Here is a 26,955-nt window from a genome sequence, read left to right as displayed (position 1 = left end):
TTCAATTTTATGATTTTGTAGGCATCCATCTTTTTTTTCTTCATAACCTCAAAATGATCCTAAAATTAACCACGCTTCCACAACATGCAGGTGGTTTGCTATAGTAAATAAGCCATTGAGACTCTGTCAATGGTGTTTGGTTCGATTTCAGTTTTCATATTTAGAAGCCGCACACTTGTGATTCTGCTTGCAGTTTTAAGTGCTAACCGCATCATGCATATCCCTATTCGAGAGATTAAATTTTAAGCACACATAATCAAAACTCTAAATTAAAGCAGATAGGTGACTGGCCTGGTGTTTTGTGGCAAGGGGTAGTCACTAAAATTACATCTCTGCTGAAACTGTTCAGAGGATGTCAATCCAAGTCTCGCATCAGAAAAATGAAAGAAGATTTGTCTTGAATATAAATAGTGGAACAATTTCATTAGTATGAAGTCTTTTGGGAGGAGCCGAAAAACAAATTCGTGCGGGCTTGGACACAAGCCATAACGAACAATATCAATACTAATATGAAGTTAATGAGTGTTGCGCGGCCGACAAAAATCGGACTCAAATTTGTCCTGAGTACGTTTAACGTAAATTGAACTCACAAAAGATATTGATATGATCTCGCGTACATTATTCATTTCAATTTTATGATTTTGAAGGCATCCATCTTTTTTTTTTATAACCTCAGAACGATCCTAAAATTAACCACGCTTCCACAACATGCAGGTGGTTCGCTACAGTAAATCTGTCAATGGTGTTTGGTTCGATTTCAGTTTTCATATTTAGAAGCCGCACATTTGTGATTCTGCTTGCAATTTTAAGTGCAAACCGCATCATGTATATCCCTACTTGAGAGATTAATTTTAATGCACACTTGAACAAAACTCTAAATTAAAGCAGACTGGTGACTGGCCTGGTGTTATCAGCTAAACAGTGATGGCTCACCGCCTCACCTCAAGCAGCTGTCACCCATTCCTTAAATATGATCTTAATGGGCCATTCCTACCTTGCAACAACCCTCCTATCTCTTCTCATCTCTCTACTTATATCACTCCACTCACTCCCCATTCTGCTCAAAACCACCTTCTAACAACATGGCACTCAGATCCTTCTTTCACCTTCTGGCCTCCCTCTTACTTGTTTCAACAATGGTATGGTGTGTTTATATGAAAATCAATAAAATACTACAGCTAAAAGTTCATTTAGTTTCTGACCATGTTTTACTTCATTTTATGGTGTTTGTAGGTTTTATCAGAAAGTGAACAACTCCTGGAGGTAAAACATAAGTACAACACACTGTAAATCACTAGCTTACAAGATATTTCATTAAGCTCCTTGTATTTTTTTGACTTTTGTGAACTTTTATCTTGTTCTCTAGAGTGGCATTATTACCAAAGTACCACCACATGCACAGAGTCCCCTCAAGTCACCTATTGCTCCTGCTCCTGCTCCTACTCCAGTAGCTGCCCCAGTGAAGGCACCACCACCTGTAGCTCCTACTCCAGTCAAGATTCCACCTCCTCCGGTACAATCCAAGGCCCCACCACCACCACAACCACCAGTCCCAGTCAAGGTGCCACCACCACCACGTCCATCTGTGAAGCCACCTTCTCCTCCAATTTCACCACCACCCCCTTCACCACCAAGAAACACTAAAGGTAGTAGCTTTATCTCATAAATGCATTCCATTCATATTATTATTAATTTGTGTCATCTGAAGATTGAGTGGACATACATATTTTTGGGTGCAGAGTGTTACCCTCCATGCTTGGTGAGGTGCAAGCTACACTCAAGAAAGAATGTGTGCCTAAGAGCTTGTGTGACATGCTGTGACAGATGCAAATGTGTGCCTCCAGGACAGTTTGGAAACAAAGAGAAATGTGGCAAATGCTATGCTAATATGACCACTCATGGTGGCAAAAGCAAGTGCCCTTGAACATTTTACTCCCAAATGCTATGTAATATGCATGTAACTCTAAATATTAAGAATTTTTAAGTATCAATGTATCATGGGGAAAAGCTAAGTATTGTACCAAGTTTTCTTCCTTGTCACTGCCAGTGATCTAGTGTTACAATTTTTATGCTACTTTTCATTCTGGACATTGGGCTTAAATTGTTTCTATATAATGTTGTGGGTCTTAAAATTTGTTGATGCATGCAGACTTGGGGTTTGATCCAAAGCAGTTTCCATTGGTTTAATGTCTGAATTTTGTCCATTGGTGATTGACTAGGATTGTTCAGCCCCAATGCCAATTTTCTTCAAATGAAATAAAATTAAACTCAATTTATAGTGATCATTTATTTATCGAGGAATCGAATAATTGTGACACACGACTGCAAGCAATTGCATTTGCAGCCAACAGGGAGGTCAATTTACTTGCAACAGAGAAAAAAAAACATAGTTACAGCCTTACGGGACCCGTACGTACGGATCACTAGAAATGCTCTAAAAAGGATTCTAGCAAACAAAGAAAGAAAAAGAAAAAGAAAGCCAACAGGGACATTTGACATGAGAAGCACATAACACAGCACCAAATATCAGAACAAATAGAATAACAGCATACGATAATGTCATCCAGTAAAATGTTTTGAAAATCTGAATCCTGTTAAATAACTTTATGGTCTGTTTGGAAACCTAGATTTCATTTGAAATTCTGAATTTGAACAAATAACATGTTTCGGAATATGAAATTCAATTTCATTTGAAATTCAGGACATTCAAATATTAGTATAAACCTGAAAATTTGAAATGACAACTTAAATTCTATCATTTGAAATGAAATGCACGTTTTCAAACCCCCTTAAAGGATTTTCTTTTCAGTTAATTTATTATGAACACATGCTTATAACTACTTATGCTTGGATGGATTTGATTATATGACGAATGCATAGGTTAAGGAGGGGAATAATACAACGGACTACTCATTTTATGATGCGAAATTGCACAGCAGAGAATACATTTTTTGATTTACAATAAGCTAACAATTGGCTGCATTGTTGAGTAGTATTGAAACATCTCAAGGCAAGCAACAATAAGATGTGACATTTACATTCCCCCCTTTGATATTGCCATCAGGGCAGCAGTTAAATTACGACGCAGTTTCTGATATCTATACTAAACCCTTGCCATCTGCCCTTTGTGTCTTCAACTACTCCTTTAATTTTCCTAAATGACAAAAAGAAAGACCATAGGTTTCATCAATCAATTATAAGAAAAGGAAGTGCCTAACTTTACCTTATTTTCTTCCGGGTTCACTGCCTATAAAAGGGTTTCAACTGTACCCATTAGTAATCAACTCAATCTTCAATCATCCATTTCTATCTGAAACAGGCTTCTTCCACAAAACAGAAATGGCTTGCCAAAAGATTGCTCTGGTTTTGGCTGTCTGTTTCGTGTTTGCAGCGTTGTCTGTTTCTGCACAAGTGTCGCCCGCTGCTCCTCCCAGTACTGATGCCGCAGTTGGACTTATTTCATTCGAGTCCATGTTGATCGGAGTTTTTGCTGTTGCCGTATCATTCTTTGCCCTCACAGCTGCCGTTTAATGATACTGTCTTGATTTACTTGTGACACTCGTTGTCTTTCTATTTTGCTTTTATGTTTTGTTATGTTTCACTTGGTCATCTAATCTGAGGATACAGATGAAGGGCTATTATTGGTGAGTTTGAATTCCTGTGTTAGAGATTCTTGTATCTGGGTAACATCATGTAACAACTTTAATCGAATGTACTTGCTCGGGCTTTGATTGAATGCATATGTGAGCGTGACTCTACTGGTTTCATAAAAACCAACCATTCGCGTCTCTTTTTTTTTTTTAATCATTTCAACATGTTTATTATAGACTGGACTTGATAATATGTATATCAACATGAAGGCTACCCTTACTCTAGGCAAAACTGTTGAAAGAGGACAGGCAAACCCACACTATACACTCACATGATATGCTGGCTGCTGATCATCCGTCCAGTGTACCAGACCGAACCAGATACTCATTTTTTTAGACCAAAACCGACTGAAGCTTATGGACCGAACCTAACCAAACCGAGTACTTTGCCTGCGATACTCAACTTCAGTGTCTGCATCATACTGCAATCTACAGCCTTTTGTTCTTCGATTAAAAGATGGGAGTGAATTTCTGATTCTAGGGTTTTAACTTCAAACAGACGTATAGAAACAGATATATTTAGAATATCTAATATAATAACAATTTATAATATTTATATAGGATAAAAATTATAGCATATCTTATTTGGTCTATTCGGTAAAGACCAAAATATTTTTTAAAAGACCGGACAGGACCAGAAAATATTTTGGTCTACTCATGACCAAAATGACCGAAGTTTCAGAAAATTAAGACCGAACCGGACCGAATTAACACAGTTCGGTTCGGGTTTTCAGTTTTGGTACTTTTTTGCTCCGCCAAATCACAATCTTAATAAGCTTTAGAATTTGATTTAGCTTAACACACAGACTTCTAGACTAGTAACCGGGGAAGAAAGCAAACATGAAATGATGCTGGATAAATTTATCACTAGAATACAAGTATGTATACATACAAACCAAGTTTCCTCAAATAGTGATTAGCATATATTGATTCCCTACATGCCTGCTGTTGTTTCTTTAATTTCTTCCAAGGAAATGGCCTGTATAGAAACGAATAAAGGTATCCCGTAAGATATAAGTATGAAATCAACCAGAATGGTAGACTACAGCATATTGTTTGTTCTAAAAGAAGATTTATGATGATCCAACATAAATATCGATATAGAATTATCACATACACTACAGATTTCATCTGTATTCTCATCAGGATTATTGGTAAATATAAAGAAATGAATCTTTCTCAGCACGATTTTGGTAAGATATGAAAACATATATTGGTTATTTTGTACAATCAAATGGTGCTAGCTTGGGAACTAAAGGATAACTTCACCTAAACAATTTAATGGCTAGCCTGTGTTACGATTTTATAACCATTAATGTGTGATTGCCTTGGAGAAAAAAGGGTTCGAAACTGATTGTTCAGTCAACTTATAAGTAAAGAGAATCAATATTTCATATCTACATCAGCTTGATGCTCATCTTTTTTCTGGTTAAAATGACTTCTATGTACCAAAACTCATTCCCCAAAATCTCATAGGGATATTACAGACCCTCTTAATATTTAATATGTGTCATTTTTTTTTCTAAGTTCCCCACTTATTTTGTTGCATTTGCAAAGTACCAACAAAGTTTGAACCAACAGTAAATTATACATGCAAGATACCATTTAAACCGACTCTGACGCAAAAAGTTGAGCATTCAGTATTACCTGATCCTGACCAGCGAAGTCATTGTCGGTGGTGAGAAAAAGCATGCAGTGGCACTCCTTCCTGCAAAAGAAATTCACATCTGAATATATCAACCCGCTAAAAGGGAGAAATAGATCTATAAACCAAAAAGCGAAACAACGATCTGAAGAAACTGAAAAGTTCAGATGCAAAAAGAAACAAATATCTCAGTCTAGCAGTTTCTTATTAAATTTAGCCTGCATATGAGAGAGGAACCATCTAAATCAGTAACTAAGGAACTAATAAAGAGCTGTTAAATCATTTCTAATAGAATAGAATACACACGCTTCTAACCATTTCATATATAAACTTATCCATTTCATAATTAGAATAGATAGGTTGCATACACACGCTTCTAACCAATTTCTCTTAATTTATAAATTTCTGGTGTATTGTTTTCTTGATATGGCCCAAACCTTTAATCTTTTATCAAACCTCTAACTTCCAAACAGGGCCTTTATCATTATATGTCAATATACTAATAAGTAACAACTACAGTCTGAAAGATCTCAATCACGATTCTATTTTAACACTCTCTAACAACCAGTTGGATCTAATGGCATTCACCAAAGTTTATGTATGAAATTGTGAAAATAGATTGGTTAAATTTTCTGTCTACCGAGAACCACAGTTTCTGCAGTGCCAAACGAGAGCAAGACAGAAATTAAAAAAAAATTAGTTGAACTGGTTTAAAAAGATTATGCTACACATAAGCTTGGCTTGGATACACGAGGTCAGGAAGCTACCTTTATACTAGTATATCCCCCTTTCTCTATATATATGCACACAAATTATAATGGTGCATAATGTAACATCTACAACTGTGATTGTTAAAAAATTTTATGAAAAGAAAAAGATCTCGGACAATGAGTCAATGACCCAATGAGAATAATGCAATATTATAACTTCTATTTGAGCTATAAATTGTCCTGAGTCCTGACACTGGGTGCTTTTATGTTCTAGCCACTGCAGAAAGCCATCTTAGTAGAGATAACCGTCCAAACTGATAAATTCAATGTACTTCCATATAAAAGATATACATACCTCTCTCTCATAGGAACACAAGGACAATTCCAAAAACCTTGCACAGCCTCTGCAGCCTTGTCATCATAGTGCCTGAAATGCAAATTGGAGCCACAAATGTGATGCCGAGGCAGACATATATAAAACTTGTGTATTTTGATATTATCCACAAGAAAATTATGGAAAGGACAGATAGTTACCTGCAAGGGCAAAGTGGTGCACCCAATGTATCTTTATGATCTGCCAAGCCCTGATTGTCATCATACAAAAATTTATAATATAGTCGAGAGACGAAGAAATATTAGTAAATTAGAGTTCTTTCACATATGCAAAGAAAAATATAGAGGTTTTGTTTTGTAATTTGTGGTTTTATATACTTTTAAAATCTATTACATGGAAACAAACCAGAACAATAGAGAAAACAGTTTCATACTAGAGATATGCATCTCTATACCAACTTAAGTTTATACTAGAACTTCTGGATATGATATCACCATCAAACAAAATTGTAGTAGCAGTTAATAATTAGTTAAGACCGTAGGAGCACAGGAAATGCAAAAAAAATAACAACAAATGATCAAGAAGCGACATAGATCAGCAAATGATCAAGAAGCGACATGGATCAACAAATGATCAAGTGACATAGATCAACAAATGAGTTATCAATAGACATATTATGACTGTTAATTTATAACATCATCAAGACTGCAAAATGTAGGAACCACTTAACAGAAGCAACAAGCACAAACGAAAGTGGTATTAAGACAAAATACCTTGATAACTACCGAAGTGACACTCTTGTCAACACAGAAATAGGTGCCAGACCTACGAGCATACTGTTCGGAAAACTTCCTCATGATCTCAACAGACTTCTCAGTTGGCTCACCTACAACAAACACACAAATCCTCAACTTAACACCACAGTAACACACAAATCAATACATACTGATCACACACTTCCATTCCTATCAGATTCATCAAAGATTAGAATATTTTTAACCATTCAAAACGCTTAATTACTTAAAATTTTTCAATCTCGATATCAATTCATAAAAAAAAAAGAATTAGGGAAAGAGGGGAAAGTGAAACCTTTGGCGGAGATGACGTGGCGGTGATGCAGGGTACGAGGAGAGTAATTAGCGACAGATGGAACTGCGGAGCTCAGACTGGTGGTGTACGAGGTGGATGCTTGTAGGCTTCTCATTCTGTCTTAAATCTGTAGAATTAGGAGTAATTTCTATAAATATGGAGATAATTATAAAATGTGAGGGAAATGATGATATATAATCGTTGAAGATGATTGTTGTTGTGAGAAATTACAAGGAAGAAAAATTTGGGGAAGCATGAGCACCATCCAAATTTTACAGAGCCACTCGCTCGGTCCACCATATCTACAACATATGGCTCACATCTTCATTTTCTTTACCTTACTGGGCTTTCTATTGGGCTTTCAATTTCCATGTATGTCGACCATTACGTTGTCTTGTTGGGCTTTATGTTGCTTTTTATTTTTATTTTTCTTTGAAATAAGCGATGGAATCTAAAAGGAAAATGCTGGCCCCAAGTATGTTCGCAATTTTTCTTTTCAAATCCATATATTATTGATTCATCTGACATTGATAATAATGAAACCCCATGTATTCACATCAATCATCCAACTAAAATTAGTCAACTGTCTGCCACGTCAGTGGATACATAACATTACCCATAAACAAATTACCTAAAAGATAACTATCCGAAGATTATCTGAAATTAGATTAGTTTTCCGCTCGTCCGGTTTTTGTTGAGCTCGATATCACAATGTTGTGACCAATTCTCCCGATCGAACTCGAGTCTCTCATAATCTCAGAGTTCTCATTTCAATATAAGTGACCAATTTTTTCAATATCTCCTGATGTTAGGAGGAGTCATACTAGAATAATATCATATTTTAACATTATATCTTACTCGAATGCTCATTTATGAGTCGTTTATGGATCATGAGCGCTTATGCCACAAAAATTATGAGAATATTCTTAATAAATTATGAGAATATTGGGACACCGAGAGTCAAACTCGAGACTCTCGCGAGACTAAACTCTGATATCTTGTTAACTGATCAATTTTCCCAAAATTTCAAGGTGTTAGGATGACGGCTTATCAGGATCATATTCTATTCTAACATTACTTTAATGTATCTAATCTAGTTGTTTTATGTTATGTTTTTTTAAAAAAACATTTATATGAAAGTATTAAAAAGAAAAAGAGGAAACTTAGAGAAATTTTTTGTAAAATCGCAACATGATGCCATTGATAGGTTTTTTGCTCGAAGTTAAAGTCGATAAAAACCTACTTCAGGTTTTGAATAGTCTAGCAATTTAATCAATCGAAAAAAGACTTCTAAGAAATATTTATTCTGATATTATCATCAATGATTTTACATCTTGGAAAGCTCGTCGAACTTATTTTTTATGAATTATTAAATTTTTTATTAAATCATGACTCATAAATCGTCTATACCTTTTTTTAATATGTGTTAGTAAAAATTAGATGATTTTAAATATTTTCGATTTATTTTTTGACATAGGATCCCGAAAAACTCAGAATCGGGCTTAATATTAAATGATCAATTTTCCGGTTCAGGGTGTTAGGATTTATTATGATCATATTATATTCTATCTAATAATTCAATCTTATGGTTCTTCATTATCGGCATATGGGCTTTTCTTCCTATCTGTCAATGTGAATAATAGCAAACATGTTTTTTCTTCAAAAGAGAGTACTGCGCGCACACGCATAGAATCATCTCGCTTGTAAAATATATATACAGCAAATAGTAAAGATCTGTGAAGTCGATATTTGGATGTGGTACGACTTTGAGGATCATCCGAAACTAAAATAAGGTAGGCCTTAATGTCAAGGCAAAAAGGCTAGCAATAAACAAAATCATGCATCATGCATGAATTCGGAAGTAAAGTAGAAGCTGCAGGCAGCAAACAACATATATAAATACATACATATATACATCGGACCAGTACGCTTGATTCCCCGACACGGCAGCACAGTATGCTGTTATGAACAAAATTGATCATCCCTAGCTCTTGTGATCTGAGAAAGAGAGAGCAGGAAGACATTATATATGCTCCACAATCACCGGTAGCCAAAGCATAATGACTTGTTTTGGTTGACCGGGAATGAAGATATAGAGAACTCAAGGGAACTAATTTAGCTCACTCATCTCGGTGGAGAGAGAAGAAAAGCTTCTCCTAGAATGACGACTACATCTTTCTTGTAAATTACTTGTGAATTGTGATACCGAGACGACTCCCTTATATTATTGTGTTCACGCACATGAATGTGTGTCCAAAGGCACACAATAAGTACCAACTCTCATGAAAATGACTTGTTTTTATTGGTGAAATTTGTGTGTATGCATAGGGCCATCAACATTTATTATTCATCCATCAATCAAAACTTATCATTTTCATGAAAGTTAGTGACTATTGTGTGCCCACGAGCAAACGCAAATCATAGAAAATCTTTTTTAGATTTTTCCAATTTTCGTGTGCTGCCTACTCCGTGTAGACCAGATGTGGAGCCTGTTTGTTCTAGAGTTTAAAGTTGTTTTTAATTTTAACCTGAAAAATGTCTGTTTGTGTCATAAGTTAGAAGCCAGATTTCTGTTTGTGTAAGCTGAAACTGACTTAGAAGTTAGTTTGAGGTACTTATTTTAGTTTAGTGACTTAATTTTTTTTAACTTTTTTTATATAAAAATTATTCATAAGACATAAGTTGCCCATAAATCATTTTTATTTTTATTATATTTTTAATAACTCATAAGTCAAAATTATCCACACCCATTTTAAGCTCCTCACTTGTTATACAAGTCATGCCTAGCGACATGAACATCGGCCCAGCATCTTCTATTTAGATTATATTAGCTAAATTTAATCTATAAAATAATATGTAAAATTTATGGAACCCGTAACATATTTTATATCGATTGTATTGACTATATTGATTAGCTAGTTATATTCTAAAAATAGTATACTATTATTATTATTATTATTATTATTATTATTATTATTATTATTATTATTATTATTATTATTATTATTATTATTATTATTATTATTATTATTTCAAGATGTCATAAATAAAATCTATATTTTAAATATAGTATATTTTTATTATTTTAAGTTATCCTAATAGAATGTATTTTTAATAGGAAAATTAATGATGTAGCATTTGCTACAAATCTGTAGTGGTTCGACAAATATAGTTATTCATAAAAGTTTGACTAAAATTATAAATAAGAGGAGAGTATGGTTAAATTGTTATTTTATAAGATTATCTATGATTTTTTATTTTTGATATATCAACTTATTTTTTAATTAAAAAGTTTCATAATGAGTGGAGTTGTTCTAAATCCCAGTACATGCCTCGCGTCTTTGATTAATGTAAATCAGGCAACAAATAACTAGTTTAGGAGCCGTGCTAGGAGACAGTACAGTTCTTTAATAATATAGTGCAGAAAATCTTGGCCTAAACATGATCTTTGTCGATGAATTGGTATGTTGACATATTTTAATTTGTTTGCCTGCATTGTTTTCTTTTGGTAACTTACTATTTAACATATAGGGAGGTCGAATTCATGCATGGCTTCCTGCACTACAAATGCAACGCCTGGGAAGTCATATTATTGAAGGAGAAACGTATGATGTGCAAAATTTTGTTGTTCGGAACTATACGGACATCCAAAATGGAAGATGCTTCAGGAAGGTTTTCTATATCAGACTGAATCATATGACTCAGGTTTTGCACACTGGAGCTGTGGATTATATCCCGCATAATGTCTTCCAATTCACAAAATTGTCGGCTTTAATGGCTGTGGTTGGCGATGACCAATTTCTCATCGGTCAGTCTTATTCTTCCTGTAGATTTTTCTACACATCGTTCGTATTTCTTCACAACTATCTGCTTCGGTTATGTTTAATTATTCCATACAGATGTTGTTGGAATACTGGTAGAGATTCAGCCAATCACTAGCTTCACAAACAATAACATGGAGCAAGAATCATGTATTCAGTTTACAATAACTGATATCGAGTTAGTGTTTAGTTCAATAATCTACATAGTTATTAACATGTAAATCACTTGATTCTTTAAACATAATATAATTCATTGTGCAGGAAATCTGCACAAGTGATTTTCTATAAGGAAATGGCACAATCATTTAATCAGGCCATCCATGATGCCGTCCAGCATCCAATTATAGTTATAATTTCCAGTTGTAAAGCTCAAATGGTAACAGGTACAGAAGTTACAATTACGTTCATATTACTAGAATAGTTTGCAAACAAAATTTAACATCTTTGTTTTAGGTGAAGCAACCTTGACAAACTTTGAACCAACAAGGTTTTTCATAAATCACAACCACGAGGCAGTTGAAGATCTAAGGGCCGCAATAAGGTTTAACAAGTCACACACTTTGTTTAAAATTATATTATTAACTGAGATCTAAATTCAAATCTCCCACTATTCGATTTTACAGGTTTGCTGAAAGGCATAATAATCCATGAGATTGAAATTTTTTTTGCTATTTTCGAAGGATGAATTCCTCAAGAAAACTGTTTCCTATTGGAGCGATGTCTATTTGCTCTGCTAAACATTTTCATGTTTCAGTTTTTTTCATATAACCAATGTATTGTGAGTTTTTACTCCAAACAGTATTTGTAATCCCAGCTTCAGTATTCTAATGCAAACTGAACACAGACTGAGTTAGAAGGAATTATTACTCCTGTAATTTGTTTGATAATTGTTGAAGCTTATGCAGGAGCTAATAACTTTGAAAAGATTTTTTTGCAAGAACAGTATGAAATATTGACAACTCATTGGAAAGCAGTGGTGACAGAGATAAAGCAAAAGCAAAAGCTGAAGCTGACTCTTCCTGCACCATTCAAGGTAACTGTGCTCATAAACTGCATTTCTATGAATAGTTTCATAAACAAAACTGAAATGACCAGGACGACAGATTTAAAGTAGGAAGAATCTTTACAATCATGACTACCAGCCAAGAACATAAACAGTGTTCATCCATAATTGAAGAAGCTCTATGGAATCAATAACTAATATAAATTCTACCTTGCTGAACAACTGAGAGAGATAAAAAAATTATGGATAATATTCCTTATCACATGATAAACAACCTGCGGCCTAACACAGGAAATGGTTGGAGGCTCAAGGTTCGACTAACAAGAATGTGGAACCAGATGACCCGGAATGCACAGAGGGTTGCAATCAACTTGATTTTCGTTGATGCGCTGGTAAGAGAGCTAATCAAAAGTCTACAAAAAAATGTATAATAATAATTTTTTATGTTGTTAATAGACTTATTTACATGCAGGGAGGGAGAATTCACGCAACAATTCCTGCACCATACATCGGCCAGCTAGAGAATTATTTTACTGAAGGAGAAACCTATGATGTGAATAACTTTATTGTTAGGCGATATGCGGACATGCAACATGGTAGATGTTTTAAGAATGATATCTACATCCAGTTAAACAATTTGACTGAAGTTATGGTTACTGGAGGTGTGGATTACATCCAGCAGCATGTATTCGATTTTACTGATTTGGATGCTTTGTACACTGCTGCACAGGAACAGAAATATCTGATTGGTAATAAGTTTCCATTAAGTAGAATTGTTTCATAAATCAAGTGAAGAAATTTGACAAAATCTCTTTTTATGTTGTAGATGTTGTGGGGATTTTGGAACAAGCTGGGCCACTCACTCACTTTAGAAACCGCCTCGGTCAAGAAGAGCAGTATGTTGAGTTTAGAATCACGGATATGTTGTATGTGTCTATATTGTTAATCACAAATTTTATCAAATTATTATTGTTTTCTTACTGAAACTTTCTATAAAATACTCAACAGCACATCGGCCAGAGCAGTTTTCTACAATGAAATGGCAGAAGAGTTTCACCAAGCTATCCAACAAGCCAACCAACATCCAATAGTGGTTATCATCTCGAGCTGCAAACCTCAAATGTTCTCACGTACTCTTTCTTGATATTTTAACACAGAGCCTTTCAATTTAAGCTTTCAATTAGCTACAATATTTTGTGATATTTTAACACAAAAATGGTTTACATGTACACTATAGAGGAGCCAAACGTAACAAACTTCCAAGCTACAAGATTTTTCATTAATCCAAATCATGAGGCAGTTGATGATTTGAGGAACGCTTTAAGGTTCGTAGTTTATCAAACAAAATTGAAATATAGGCTTCTTCTTATTATGTTAAACCAATTTCAAATTACTGGATGCAACAGTGTGGCTAATTGGCAAAACCACTAACGAGGTCCTGAGGTGATCTGCTCTTTCCAAGGCCTGCTGTTTGAAGAGTTTCTCTTTCCGCTTAAGCATTTTGTTGTTGTATAATCCAGATTTAAAACTTCGTCATTTCACTCGCTGCCTTTGCTTTCATTTCAGTTTTTTAAATATAACCCGTGTGTAACCAAGTATTAGTCTGGACAAATGCTGTAATGGGAACTGAATTTCATTTCGGTACAAGCTATTCTGTTGTGCATGCGCCCAGCACCGCGGGCTTAAATACTAGTTGACTATATTGATCAGCTAGTTATATTCTAAAAATAGTATACTATTATTATTATTATTATTATTATTATTATTATTATTATTATTATTATTATTATTATTATTATTATTTCAAGATGTCATAAATAAAATCTATATTTTAAATATAGTATATTTTTATTATTTTAAGTTATCCTAATAGAATGTATTTTTAATAGGAAAATTAATGATGTAGCATTTGCTACAAATCTGTAGTGGTTCGACAAATATAGTTATTCATAAAAGTTTGACTAAAATTATAAATAAGAGGAGAGTATGGTTAAATTGTTATTTTATAAGATTATCTATGATTTTTTATTTTTGATATATCAACTTATTTTTTAATTAAAAAGTTTCATAATGAGTGGAGTTGTTCTAAATCCCAGTACATGCCTCGCGTCTTTGATTAATGTAAATCAGGCAACAAATAACTAGTTTAGGAGCCGTGCTAGGAGACAGTACAGTTCTTTAATAATATATCGACAATCAAAAGATAATATTTGTGCTTTAAAAAAATATTTGTAGAATAAAATTCATTTTATTAAACATTTCAATTTATAGCTAACATTAAGGTAAAAAAATTAAAAAATTGGAATATAATTTATGATTAAACAATATTAAAATATATTTCTACATAATTTTAAACTTTGATATTTTTATGAATTCATAAAGCAAGATGGTTATATATTATAACAAACCCATCATGTTTACAACACATACGGTGGTGCAGAATGTGTTATAACTTATACTAATCGATTCCATTTATTTTTTTCTATCCATGGCCTGCTCAGGCGTTCTCTTCATCTTCTTTTGTAAATATCTTTTTTCTCATTTGAGCAAAAACTTATCAACTATATATGTAATAAAATAATAATATAATGATAAATTAAACAGCCAAAACACATATTCATGAAATATTTATGATAAAATATTATATTACACTTATAATTAATGAGATGAATTTTTGTGTGCATAAAGTATAATAGAGATTAGAAATATATTTGTTGATTGCTTTGATTCATATTCTTGTTTAAATGTTTCTCCAGACTTAAAAATTTCAGCAATAATGAAATTGTGTTAGCATGATGTAACTCTTTATTGTATTAGATGAAGAACTAAAAAAATTACTTGTTTGTGTTAAAGTTAAGAATACATGACCTCAATTTATAAATATATATTGATTATCTCTAAAATGCAGATATATTTAATATAGAAAAATATAAAATTATAAAAAATAGTTTATGTTTATAGTGTACACACTTCTCAAAAATATGTACAGAGTCTTGTAAGACCAATATTATAATATGAAATTTTGTTCCAATGATTTCGAATAAAATTCAAAAATTTCAGAAAATTAGAAAATTAGAACTTAGCATATATTATAATTTGAAACTGCCTTTCAACAATTTCAAAACTGAAAAATTTAGTTTTCAAACTTTCTTCCAATACTGAAAAAGGTAATTTTGGAATTTTCTCCTTCCAATAATTTTGAAACCGGAAAAGGTAATTTTGAAAAAAGATATTTGGAAACTTTCTTTCTATATATTCAATATTAAAAAAATTATATTTTTTATATCTATATTACAAAAATTCCACAAAATTAAAAAAATAGAATAGAGCTATCTTAGACATTTCACCTAAATGACTCTCGCTTCTCATTTATGTAAATATCCTTATATAAGCACATTGATGATTATTAAAATATTTATACCTATAATTATTTTGCTTTATTTTCATCTTAATTATGTACAAATACCTATCTGGAACAAATAAAGAATAATTTACAGATCTAGTGCGCGCCTCCGGTTCGAGAGGAGTTACATGGTTGGAATCAGATTAAAATAGTAGTATCTAGTTCACATATCATTTCTAATATCATGTATTGTTTGGCGTTAGAATAAATGTGGTTGAATTAATTTATTTTTGAGCTATTAATTCAATTAATTTAAGATCTCATTCAATTAATATTTATATTTTTTGAGTCATTATACAAATTATATTTGATAATATAAATAAAGATGGAAAAAATATGATTCCAGACACATGTTTATTACCCACCACCTTTGTTAGGTATGGAAATATCATATTTTATGAATTTGAGGTATGAATTTTATAATAAAAAATTCAGATAAATACCACATATGGATTACAAATTGAAAATTGAAACGAATAAAATTTATATTAATATCGAAACATATGAACCGAAAGATACCTAAAATATACTGTAGGTAAACTGTTCACTAAACCGGTACCATGATAATTTGGGCCAGGTATCGACTCACATGTCTAGTCGAATGTCAGAAAACATCCAGGCCTCCCTTGTTTTTAGTAGTAATTGATTTCGAGTAAACAGTACTCCCTCTGTCCCACCAATTGTATACATACCAAAAGTAGTAATTTTTATAATATAAAATAACATTACACGGTTTACACCAACTACTTTCTTCCACTATCTCCATTCTATAATAATATAAACACTATTACACCCACTACTTTCCTCCACTATCTCCATTCTATAATAATATAAACAGTATTACACCCACTACTTTCCTCCACTATCTCAAATCTATTATTAAATATAAATGGATCCCAACACTATACTCACTTTTCATCTAAGTTTACTCATTTTTTACACTTTTTCTTGGTCTCCGTGTCCCAGCCATTTGTATACAAATGACTGGGACGGAGGGAGTAAGGTCCAGTAGTACGAAAGAAAATGAAGTACCATCTGACCCTATTCAGAGCTAGACAGAAAGCTTGCCAGGTTCATGAGGCTATTATAAGAGTATACTGTACTAACATGCCTCATTAATTATGCGTTATCATTAAATTATTACCTATAAAATGTGGCTATAATGTCTGATTAGTCGTTGTTGCTTAATTTTAGAATTCAACAAACTTTCCTTGATCTGTCTTTGTTGCTTAATTTTAAGAAAATGTTTCATTAATTCATGATTGTCTTAGTGATATCGATGTTTTTATCAATAATTATTTTTTTTAACAAAAGAGCGGATTTTATTATTATTTTGAAAGAGATTCAGTCGGGATAAACCCCCAACTAATCATACGCAATCAGGTTGAAAAACAAATTAGATGAGCTAAATACGTTTTGTTCTGGATTGCTTAACTAATTGAATATTTTGAAAATTAAAAATAAAGATAATGGTTTCCTGAACAATTCAACTTGCATCTCAAAACAGTAGCTTCACAATTGACCGTCATAGTATTTTCATGGTAATGTAATGTTCAGAAGACTCAGTTGCTAAAACTGAGTTTAGAGACATCATGTTATGAGCAAATATTTTTTTGAAAAAAGTGAGCATACGCGATTTTTCACTAATATTTCAAACGCACCGCGGCTATCTGCTGGACACCACTATAGATATGTCAAAAGTGTTGTTAATGTGAAATTTCCACATCTCCCAATACATCGTAAAATTCATTTTCAACACGACCAACACATCACATAAAACGAGACACTCACACACAAATAATAACTCAAACTCAAACAGAAGAAAACAAAAAAAACTCAGATAGATTTTTCGAGTTTTGTGGTACAAAACTCGATTTTATTCAAGAAGTAACAAACAAAAAAGGATGTTTATTGATAGAAAAAAAAAAAAAGATGTGTTGTGACGATAGGGAAATGGCGGTTAGAAATTGAGACTGGTATAAGAGAAATAGCTAAGATGTGAAGAAAGAGGACAGAAATAAAAGTGGAGATGGAGATGAGCAGAAGAGCTGGATAAGGAGATGGGCGCGGTTAGAGCTAGAGAGATGAAGCAGCTAACTCATGAAAGAGAGATTAAACGGCCTCTTTATCAATATCTAAGTAAATAAGTTATTTTGGTTGAAAATATTGTCCAACCCTTGTAATGATATGTGATGTTTCCAGGTATAATTAATAACCTGAAAAATATTACTGTGTACTGTGTTAAACTGTGAAGTCTCTTTGTGCTATAGCCACAAATAGATTGTCATAAACTGAAGCACTTTGGGTTCATGTTCATTAATTATTTTACATTCACAGAGAACATCATACATTATGTATAGCTCAGACTAAGCCCTCTAATATTTGAAACATGGCTATTGCAGCGTACAAATTGGACAACCTCAGGCATGAAGATATTGATCCACTGTCAAAGGTTTCCGACCGCCAAACCAATTTATCAGAAATATATCCTCAATGTCTAGTTTGAAGATCTGAAAGTTGTGATCCTTTGGCCAATCTGCAATGTGCATGCCAAACATAAAAAATGAAGATAATCACATGGTCATTTTGATTTAAAGGAGAATTCAAGAAAGTAGTTTTGAGTCTTAGCAGAGCATATTTAACTCTCCTGAACTGATCATTTTTGCAAAAAAGTATCTCTATCAATATAAGTTGTGCAGATTACCTTTCATCTCCGGATGCTTGGAAAACAAGGCAGTTAGAGCATATTTAGCCTCACTGGATTTGCCATCTACCATCTTCAACTGAATAAAATATCATAATCAAGTGAATACAATTTTGTTAGCTTAGCCCAAATGCTCAAAGACTAGTAATCAGATATAACACTCATATTTCAATAAAGAAGATTATGAGTAACTATCTTCCTGGGGACACAATTTGCTGTGCTAATAAATCATCTTTCTTTCACTCACATTGAGTACCTTTTTGTTTTAAATTACAGTAGTTATTTATGTATACATGAATTCGAAATCTCACATAAGCACCTACATTGTACAAGCTTTGTCTGTACTAATGATACGCCCTTCTGTAATCCAGGGAGGTAGTAGCAAAGGGATCATGATGTAATAATCATGGCATTACAAGCCCTCTTACAAGCTCCAATAATGAAAATTGTGTTGCTTGCGAAAATTTATGTAAACCAGATGAAATTGCAGACTTGGAACTAAATAAACTGAGAATTATTGATGACAAAAAATGCTATCAAGCATCCTAATATGTGGTAGAGAGAGTGAGTGAGATTTAATGCCATAGTGCTTATAATTTTAATAAGCAAAAATGCTCTGGCCAAACGCATGAGGCTCACAAGATCACATATTAGTAGAGTACATACCTTTCCTGTCAGTGTAATTTTTGCACAAGTAGGGTTCTCCGGGTCTGTCTTGCCGCAAGTTCCAAGACTATACTCACTTAATGTGAAAGATGACCTCTGGTCCTTCAATGCGTTTCTAGCTGTTGGATCCAAGAGAGTCAAGTAAAAGTATGGGATGCCCGTGCCTTTATCAGGCGTCCCATCGCTAAAAGAAACTACATTCCTGCATCAAATTTAGATTAGTGTTAGTAGGATGCAATTTTTGTGAGAGTGTAAATCAGCTTAATGCAGTGGATAGAGGGGGTGAAAAGGGACTATGATAGCAATTAGTTGGACAATAGCTCTCAATCTCATAATCTTGAACTTGCATTTCAATTGTTTAACCTTATTAAAATGTTATGGTTACTAGCTTATAGTATATACACAAAATGACACACCATCCAGGCAATCACACTAGAATAGTGAAGGATACTGAACAAACGCATCTTACAATGCTAAAAAATGAGATGAATGGCCTGATGATTACAAGGGCATAACTTACCTTCTGCCTGAAAGTATGGGCAAAGCTGGTAAAATTTACCTTCGGTTACTTCTTCTAGCCTATGGAGCCAATGTTATGGTAACTTTCCGCTTGGAAGAATACCACAAGTTTTAATGTCTACTAAAAACATGTCATTTAACCAATCCATTAATATGAAACCGACCCCATTTGTGATTAGCAAGTTAATGTTATAATGTAAATTGTATTGGACTATGCTCTATTAACACATTTACTAAGCAAGGTAGCTAGAGATGACTCTTGCACAAATTACCTGATTAAGGATATTTATATATATAGGCAAGTGCTTCATTCTGACCAAAGAAATTGATTTTAATTTATTTCATACATATTGAATTCGTATAGAGACTTAAGGACTAGAGAAATGCATACTTCATACATATTGAATTCGTATAAGGCTCTCAAGTCTTGCCGTCCAATATTGTGTGACCCTGACATGTTAGGTTAGATGTAGGGATGACAAATGGCTGAGTTTAGCTAAATTCAAATCCAAATTCAAATATTATCGAGTCTTGAAATCAAATCCAAATACAAATCAATCGAATTTCTGATTGGATCGGTTTTTTTTTTTGGATAATTAAAATTTCAAATAATATAACAAAATCCATTATACTTAATACACATAAATAATATTTTTTTTTGTTATTTCAGCCGACAATATAACACACACACAAAACAAATAACAATATAAGCAAATAAATTATATGAGTAACCATATATAAATATTGTTCAGGTATTAAATCCTTATAATTATATGACTAAGAATTAAATGATTTACTAAAACAAAGAAAATGGAATGACTTAAATATTAAGTAATAATGAAATTTTGAAGTAAATGGATGTATAATATTTATCTTGTATCAAAAATATTACTATATATTTATTTATTATATTTATACCTTATTACGTAAATTCACACATAACATCCAAATCTAATCTCAAATCTAAACTATCGGGCTTGATAATCTTCGATGGGGTTGGAAATAATCGATTATCCATCAGATCGGAATGTTTTACCATCCTGCTTAGAGCCCCTACGCAGGAGTAAAACTTGTTATGAGAGATTTACGTTCTTTCTATGAAGAATATGAATGATGCAAAAATCGAAGAAAGCGGTGTACAGAGGGTCCTGTCGTAAACAGGCCTCTCTGTGTTTTAGTGAGTTAAAAAAGAATAAAAAATGAAAGAAACATACCCAAAAGGAGCTCCCCCCAAATCACTCTCAATGGTACTGCAAAAGTCAAAAAACGCCAAGCTCATTAGCTTCTCCTCCAAAACAATCAGAAATTCATTCGAAACATAACAAATCAAAAAATCAACAATAATACACATGCACAAGAATAACACAAAAGGAGGAGACTGGAGAGGTATATATATACATAAAGTGAGAGAAGGGATACCTGAGATCACCCCAAAAAGATTGAGATACGAGCCAGCGAGCGAAATGAGCAGCATCATCTGGCTTGGGCCTGATTCCAGGCCCAGAAGATAGTAAATGACGACCTTGTACACTGCCTTGGAACATGCATAACAGGAAGAATAACATCACGGGGATCGTCGCATTTCTCATCACCATTCTCTTCATTTTCTCTAGATATATACGCCTAGTACTTGAGGCTCTTGCACTGTGCACTCCTGGTATAGAGTAATCCTATATATGCACACATAGCACGTGACTTTGACACATGTTTTATGACAGTTATTGACAGCTGATCCTGTAGATTTTCTTTTTCTTATTAGATATTTTTCCGAATCCTCTAGAGCTCATGAAAATCTTCTGAAAAATATTTTATATATCTTTCTTTGATAAAATCCTACATTTATCTCCTTTCATTTACATTGGTTTCTCTAATTAAATTACACGTAATTAATCTTATTGGTTAAAGTATAACTTAACTAATACAAACAATAAACCCCTCCTTTTGCACTAATAATCCTCATTTAAATCCCGAAAAGACCCCATCATTAGTACACATCATTTTGTACCAAATCTCTACCTTTATCTTCTTTCATTTGTATTAACGTCTCCAACTAAATTAGACTCCAAAAAGCCACATCATTAATGCAGATCACCTTGTACCAAATCTTCATCTTTATCTCCATTCGTTTACATTTACATTAATGTCTCCAATTAAATTAGACATTTCATATTAATTATAACTTAATAATGATGGATCCTCCATAGATCTCCAAACAACCACATCATTAATATGCTCTCTATGTTTTGAAATATAATTTGTTATTTGACACATTTTTATATTATTTGACCACATAGTTAAATTTGTTGTTTTAAATTTTTAATAAAAATATATGATTAATATAATTCAAAAAAATTTTAAGAAAATTATGACTTTAAGTAGAGGGTAAAAGGACTCAAAAATTCATGAAAAAAATTCAAATGAATTATATTTCAAAACAAGATAGTAACAAATTTTATACTACCCATAATTTGGTATCGTAACATTACTCATCCATTTTTTTAATGATGATGGATCCTCCATTTACATTAATATCTTCCATAGATCTCCAAACAGCCACATCATTAATATGCTCTCTATGTTTTGAAATATAGTTTGTTATTTGACACATTTCTATATTATTTGATCATATTGTTAAATTTGTTATTTTGAATTTTTTAATAACAATATATGATTAATATTATAATTCAAATTTTTTTAAAGAAAATTATGACTTTAAGTAGAGGGTAAAAGGGCTCAAAAATTCATGAAAAAAATTCAATAAATTATATTTCAAAACAAGATAGTAACAAATTTTATACTACCCATAATTTGGTATCGTAACATTACTCATCCGTTTTTTTGGCAATCTCAATTCAATAAAAAATTATAATACAATATGACACACATATTCTCTTGATATTTTTTTCACTTTGATTCATTTACTTAATTCTCTTTGATTTTTCATTTATAACAAATGGTTCACAAATATTATAATATAATATTATAACTAAATTTAAATAATCATATCAGATTATATTTATTAAATCAAACATCACTGATAATCGAAAAATGTACATGTAAGTCTCATGTGAAAAAGTCCATGGCCTAAATATTATATTTATATTATATCACACACTATTTTATTTATTGTGCACTAAGGTCTCACGGAAATAGCCTCTGTAGTTCAAGGGTAGAGCAATGGTCTGCGTATATTTGACCCTCAGCGGGATATACTGAGCACATTTGGTTTAGTTTGATTTTATACGATGACAGATGCAAGAATTGAATCTCTTGAAAACTTGGGTATGAATAGAATTCATTTATTACATATTCAAAACTTTGATCGATAATCCGGTTTTATTGATCAGTTTATTGGAAGCAAGATTTCACAAGAAAAGCTTAACATACATTTGTTTTTATCTTTAATCCGTTTCTAAACAATGTATTCCTTTCTAAAAAGCACACTGTTTTCCCCTTCAATTTTTTTCAACAAGAATTACTTTTGTGATTAGCATAGACTTTTTATTTATAAACTATTTTTTCAGACATTAAAAACGATATTGTATAGATGTCTGGAGTACTTTTTTGATTAGATGATATACTTTGTTTTAATAAAACAAACAAACTCTATTACTCGACATTGTATTCTCTGGTCATTGTATATATTACAATTTGTAAAAAAAGAAAATATAACTATCATTATATACACTTCTCAAAATTATTCGATCCCACTGAACATAACAAGATCTCAAGAAAAATACGTGAAAAGCCTCGAGAGGGCATAAAAATTGATAAAACACATGAAAACAGGCACGGCGAGGAAAACACTATGCCCAAAAACTTTCAGTTAGGTTGTTTTAACTTTTATTTAGCTTTTTCAGTAGTTCATGTCTTATATGTTTAAGATGTGTGTTGTCATCGTTCTAATCCCAAACTCACATGAGCAATGAGGAAAATAAAGGCGAGAGAGACAACCTTTTTCATATACGGTTAGGTACTTTATGTTGTATCAGCTCTCTTTGGATTGTTATGTAATTGACAGACCAGTTAAACTTTTTTCAAAGAGAAATGAATCAAGTTTTTTTGGGTGTGCAGCAGAATTCTGTAAGAAGTGTTCACATATTTATAGATAAGGTGGTGGTTTTCTTACAATGATGTAATGTCAAGAATTTGTTAAATAAGTTGCTCTGAATTAAGTAATTCATATCTATGAACCATAGCAGTCCTTCAGAATCTGTAAATACCAGAAATTCTCGTTGACTAATTACTGATTAATGAATTTCGATTTTTTGAGAAACATTAACAAGACCGTATTATTTCGGTTCGGTTTGACAGACTAGTTCGGTTCGGATACGGAAAAAATATAAATTTCAGTTTCCGACTATTTGAGTTTTGTTGGAATAGACTGTTTACAGAATAACATTGGTGCACATCTGAAGTAACTACAGAGGAACCATATCAAACTTAAGAAACAGAAACAACGATCATGTCTGCTAAAATTCAATGAAAACAAGTAAACAAACCAAATAACAAATTTTCTTGTTCCACCACAATCTTTGCTAAATCCCACCTATCTTGTTACAGAGATATTCATGTCCTACTCTTAAAAAACCTACAAAGCACAATAAACATTATCAAACTCACTGCACTAGAGAAAGCTAGAAGCCAGTAATATTTGTCCAATCTTGCTTCTCCCATGTCATCTGAAAACCACCCCTGCTTTCCTCCATCAGAGCTTGTAAAATGCTCAACCAATGATATAAGTAAAGCACTTAAGAAACTTCCCACACCGAATACACTGGTGTATAAGGCTATCCCCATTGTTCTCATACTTACCGGTACTTCAGAGTAGAAAAATTCTTGCATACCAACCACTGTAAAAATATCAGAAATTCCCAGGATTATGTACTGAGGTAGTAACCAAAAGATACTTAAGACCACTGTTTCTGATTTTGGGTCTGAAACTTTAAGGTTCTTACTGAGCTCAAGTCTCTTGGTCTCGACCAGTGCTGCCAGTATCATGGCTATAACTGATAGAAACATTCCAATTCCCATCCTCTGCATCACACTAATGCCTTTCTCATTTCGTGTGATGAATCGTGCAAATGGAATGAAGAATGAATCATAGAAAGGCATCAGGAAAATAATAGATAGTGTGATAGCGCTCTGGAGCGTTGCTGGTGGAATCTTGAAATGGCTGCCAATGTTTCTCTTCATGGTCATGCCTTGCTTGGTGAAAAATGTAGGGGGCTGCTGGAAAATTACAGCAAACATCAAAAGCATTGTCCATATAGGCAGGAGTCTTAGTATAACTCTGGCTATTTCAAGCAAATAATAGCCATTCTTTGGCATCTCTTCCAAGCTCTCAGTTTTATCTTGATCTTCTTGACAAAGTGGCTTTTCTTGAAGCCTACATACAAAAAATATGATTAGTCTCATTATTTATGCCTCTGAAATTTTTCTAAACATCCTTGAGCTATCAGGCAATAGGGTATGGTACTTACTCTAGTTCAATAACATCAGAATTGCTATTTGACAAGATAATTCCCCTCTTCTTCATTCGGATCATTCTAAAGGCAGTAGCTTTGACATTCTGAAAAACATTGTGAAGAAATTTCATATCCACGGTCTTGGCTTGCTTATAAACATAAAATCTAGTCCCGCAAGAAAATAGCAGTATAGAAGTGACCATAGCCATAGTTGGGATTGCAAATCCCAGTCCCCATCCTAATGTATCTTGTATATATGCCAGGACTGAAATTCCCATAAGGCTGCCTATACATATACCGAAGTACCACCACTGAAAAAATAAACTTTTTGTCTCAGAATTCTCATCTTCATCAGCTTTAGTGCTTGGTAGCTCGTCTTCAATATTTAGTTGATCCGCTCCGAAGGCCTGTAAAGATGGATTGTACCCTCCTTGGCCTAGTGAAATCATGTACAGAGACCAAAAGAGAGACATGGAGCTCTTTTCATTCGAATGTGACCATGGCCAATCCAATGCTGTTGAAGTTAATGCCAAGAGCCCCTGTCAGAAGGAAAAACCAGCATCAACATACAAAAAATTGCCTTCATCTGTTGCATAAGCTACAAAAATATTCATTAACTAAATTTCATTGATTTCTGTCTAAGTTTAAATAAAGACAATAAACTTTACATCAAACAAGTAAAGATAATATAAGTGCGTACTGACTTGAATTCCACCTCAAATTATAATGGAAATTCATCATCCACAAGTAACTCCTTGTGAGCAATAGAAATTATAGGATTACTATTTACAATATAAATTCGAACAAAAATATGTTCTTTCTGACAAATATGTCAGATTCGCGCATTGCGCGAACATGCTAATCTGTGGATCATAAACACAATTAGTTAGTCCGGTAGTATTTCTCGAACACAATTAATTGGTGCTATTTATGTGAATACAGGGGTTCATTACAATCAAAACTTAACACGTGTTTTTTTTTAAAAGATTTTGTACCCAATTTTGTACGTGAAGTCTTCTTAATAAAGATTTGTGCAATTAATTTATATTTTACGGCACATTTTGGTATTACAAGCGGTGCATAGTAGCGATTCTCAAACATACTGTACATGTAATTTAGATGCAGGACAATTTTTCTTAAAAATAGCTGGAGAAAGAATAAGTTGAAGATGCCACTGACCAAAGCATAGAGCGAAGAAGAAGCTAAAATAGTGCAATAACGATCCCAATAAGAATCTACAAAGGGTGCAACCAAGAGAGGTAACATAGAAGTGAAGCCACACCAGCTATTCACAGTCCGAGCAGCCGATGAATTGCTCATCTTCATCACATCTGTCAGATATGTCACCAAATTCGACGCTACTCCTTTAAACGCAAACCTCTCCAACCCTGCAATCACTGCATATGTACATCTCAGTAACACGAAAAATCAATATATTAAATCATGCATTTAATTAAGTAGAACTGAACTACCTATGAGAAGAATACATGGCCTGGTTAGGCCCCTTTTCGCCATAATTTATATCTCTAGCTAAATTCAGAAGACCAAGGGGAAGATAAGGAATGGTTTATATTTGTTGTATAAAAGGTTTCGGTTACTCCTCCCATAAAAAGGATGAACTCGAGTAGCTCACGAAAGTTTTATACTAAAAACATTTGCGTAGAGAGTACTGGCTAGCTAGCTAGGACATGAGTGTGATCCGTTTCAAAGCAATTAAAGTTTGATTATGTGCCTTTTTTTCTGGATTACTATAATGGGACACTCAGACAATCACTAGAACAACTTTATTGAGTAAATTCATCAATATTATTATTTATTTATTTGTACATTTTGTGCATAAATGGAGAGAAAAGAGAAAGGGACAAGAAAAGCAAAGAGACTATCAGTTGTAATTTGTTGGACCTGTCGTCACGGTAGTTCGGTTACGTAGAGAAATGTCGACA

At 33.0% G+C, this 26,955-nt stretch overlaps 6 protein-coding genes across 10 annotated transcripts; 3 read left to right on the top strand and 3 right to left on the bottom strand.

Annotated features, from left to right (window-relative positions):
* Nucleotides 1-982: 982 nt before the first annotated feature.
* Nucleotides 983-2,088, top strand: LOC108213219 (gibberellin-regulated protein 14). The gene is made up of 4 exons (XM_017384990.1): nt 983-1,139; nt 1,234-1,263; nt 1,367-1,646; nt 1,740-2,088. The coding sequence occupies exons 1-4, from the start codon at nt 1,083-1,085 to the stop codon at nt 1,922-1,924; spliced, it is 552 nt and encodes a 183-aa protein (XP_017240479.1). The 5' UTR covers nt 983-1,082; the 3' UTR covers nt 1,925-2,088.
* Nucleotides 2,089-4,496: 2,408 nt separating this feature from the next.
* LOC108210507 (ferredoxin-thioredoxin reductase catalytic chain, chloroplastic) lies at nt 4,497-7,775 on the bottom strand. Of its 2 annotated transcripts, XM_017381830.2 has the most exons (7): nt 7,660-7,775; nt 7,429-7,555; nt 7,113-7,225; nt 6,540-6,589; nt 6,361-6,432; nt 5,298-5,358; nt 4,497-4,629 (listed from the first exon to the last, which is right to left on the bottom strand). In XM_017381830.2, the coding sequence occupies exons 2-7, from the start codon at nt 7,541-7,543 to the stop codon at nt 4,585-4,587; spliced, it is 456 nt and encodes a 151-aa protein (XP_017237319.1). In that variant the 5' UTR covers nt 7,544-7,555; nt 7,660-7,775; the 3' UTR covers nt 4,497-4,584. The 2 variants fall into 2 exon arrangements, with proteins under 2 accessions (XP_017237319.1, XP_063945270.1); XM_064089200.1 differs by having other exon boundaries at nt 7,429-7,694.
* A 3,059-nt stretch (nt 7,776-10,834) lies between these two features.
* LOC108213274 (uncharacterized) lies at nt 10,835-12,271 on the top strand. 2 transcript variants are annotated; one of them, XM_017385053.2, is made up of 6 exons: nt 10,835-10,890; nt 10,960-11,236; nt 11,328-11,427; nt 11,511-11,632; nt 11,703-11,790; nt 11,873-12,271. In XM_017385053.2, the coding sequence occupies exons 1-6, from the start codon at nt 10,870-10,872 to the stop codon at nt 11,898-11,900; spliced, it is 636 nt and encodes a 211-aa protein (XP_017240542.1). In that variant the 5' UTR covers nt 10,835-10,869; the 3' UTR covers nt 11,901-12,271. The 2 variants fall into 2 exon arrangements, with proteins under 2 accessions (XP_017240542.1, XP_063945269.1); XM_064089199.1 differs by lacking the exon at nt 11,873-12,271 and having other exon boundaries at nt 11,703-11,864.
* Nucleotides 12,272-12,364: 93 nt separating this feature from the next.
* Nucleotides 12,365-13,903, top strand: LOC108213273 (uncharacterized). Of its 3 annotated transcripts, none has more exons than XM_017385051.2 (6): nt 12,365-12,644; nt 12,725-13,001; nt 13,079-13,148; nt 13,261-13,382; nt 13,490-13,577; nt 13,659-13,903. In XM_017385051.2, exons 1-6 carry the CDS (start codon nt 12,495-12,497, stop codon nt 13,681-13,683), a joined length of 732 nt encoding a protein of 243 aa, XP_017240540.2. In that variant the 5' UTR covers nt 12,365-12,494; the 3' UTR covers nt 13,684-13,903. The 3 variants fall into 3 exon arrangements, with proteins under 3 accessions (XP_017240540.2, XP_017240541.2, XP_017240539.2); XM_017385050.2 differs by having other exon boundaries at nt 12,367-12,644; nt 13,079-13,178; XM_017385052.2 differs by lacking the exon at nt 13,659-13,903 and having other exon boundaries at nt 13,079-13,178; nt 13,261-13,374.
* Nucleotides 13,904-17,896: 3,993 nt separating this feature from the next.
* Nucleotides 17,897-21,211, bottom strand: LOC108213400 (uncharacterized). The gene is made up of 5 exons (XM_017385190.2): nt 20,964-21,211; nt 20,759-20,794; nt 19,026-19,227; nt 18,360-18,438; nt 17,897-18,191 (listed from the first exon to the last, which is right to left on the bottom strand). Exons 1-5 carry the CDS (start codon nt 21,146-21,148, stop codon nt 18,076-18,078), a joined length of 618 nt encoding a protein of 205 aa, XP_017240679.1. The 5' UTR covers nt 21,149-21,211; the 3' UTR covers nt 17,897-18,075.
* Nucleotides 21,212-23,987: 2,776 nt separating this feature from the next.
* Nucleotides 23,988-26,726, bottom strand: LOC108211698 (protein NRT1/ PTR FAMILY 5.8). The gene is made up of 4 exons (XM_017383369.2): nt 26,485-26,726; nt 26,192-26,409; nt 25,028-25,551; nt 23,988-24,933 (listed from the first exon to the last, which is right to left on the bottom strand). Exons 1-4 carry the CDS (start codon nt 26,525-26,527, stop codon nt 24,114-24,116), a joined length of 1,605 nt encoding a protein of 534 aa, XP_017238858.1. The 5' UTR covers nt 26,528-26,726; the 3' UTR covers nt 23,988-24,113.
* Between the last annotated feature and the right edge of the window lie 229 nt (nt 26,727-26,955).

This window comes from Daucus carota, chromosome 3 (genome assembly GCF_001625215.2).
Source record: "Daucus carota subsp. sativus chromosome 3, DH1 v3.0, whole genome shotgun sequence".
NCBI classification, from domain to species: domain Eukaryota; kingdom Viridiplantae; phylum Streptophyta; class Magnoliopsida; order Apiales; family Apiaceae; genus Daucus; species Daucus carota.
Note: the sequence above shows the minus strand (reverse complement) of the source record. Positions and strands in the feature narration are given on the sequence as shown.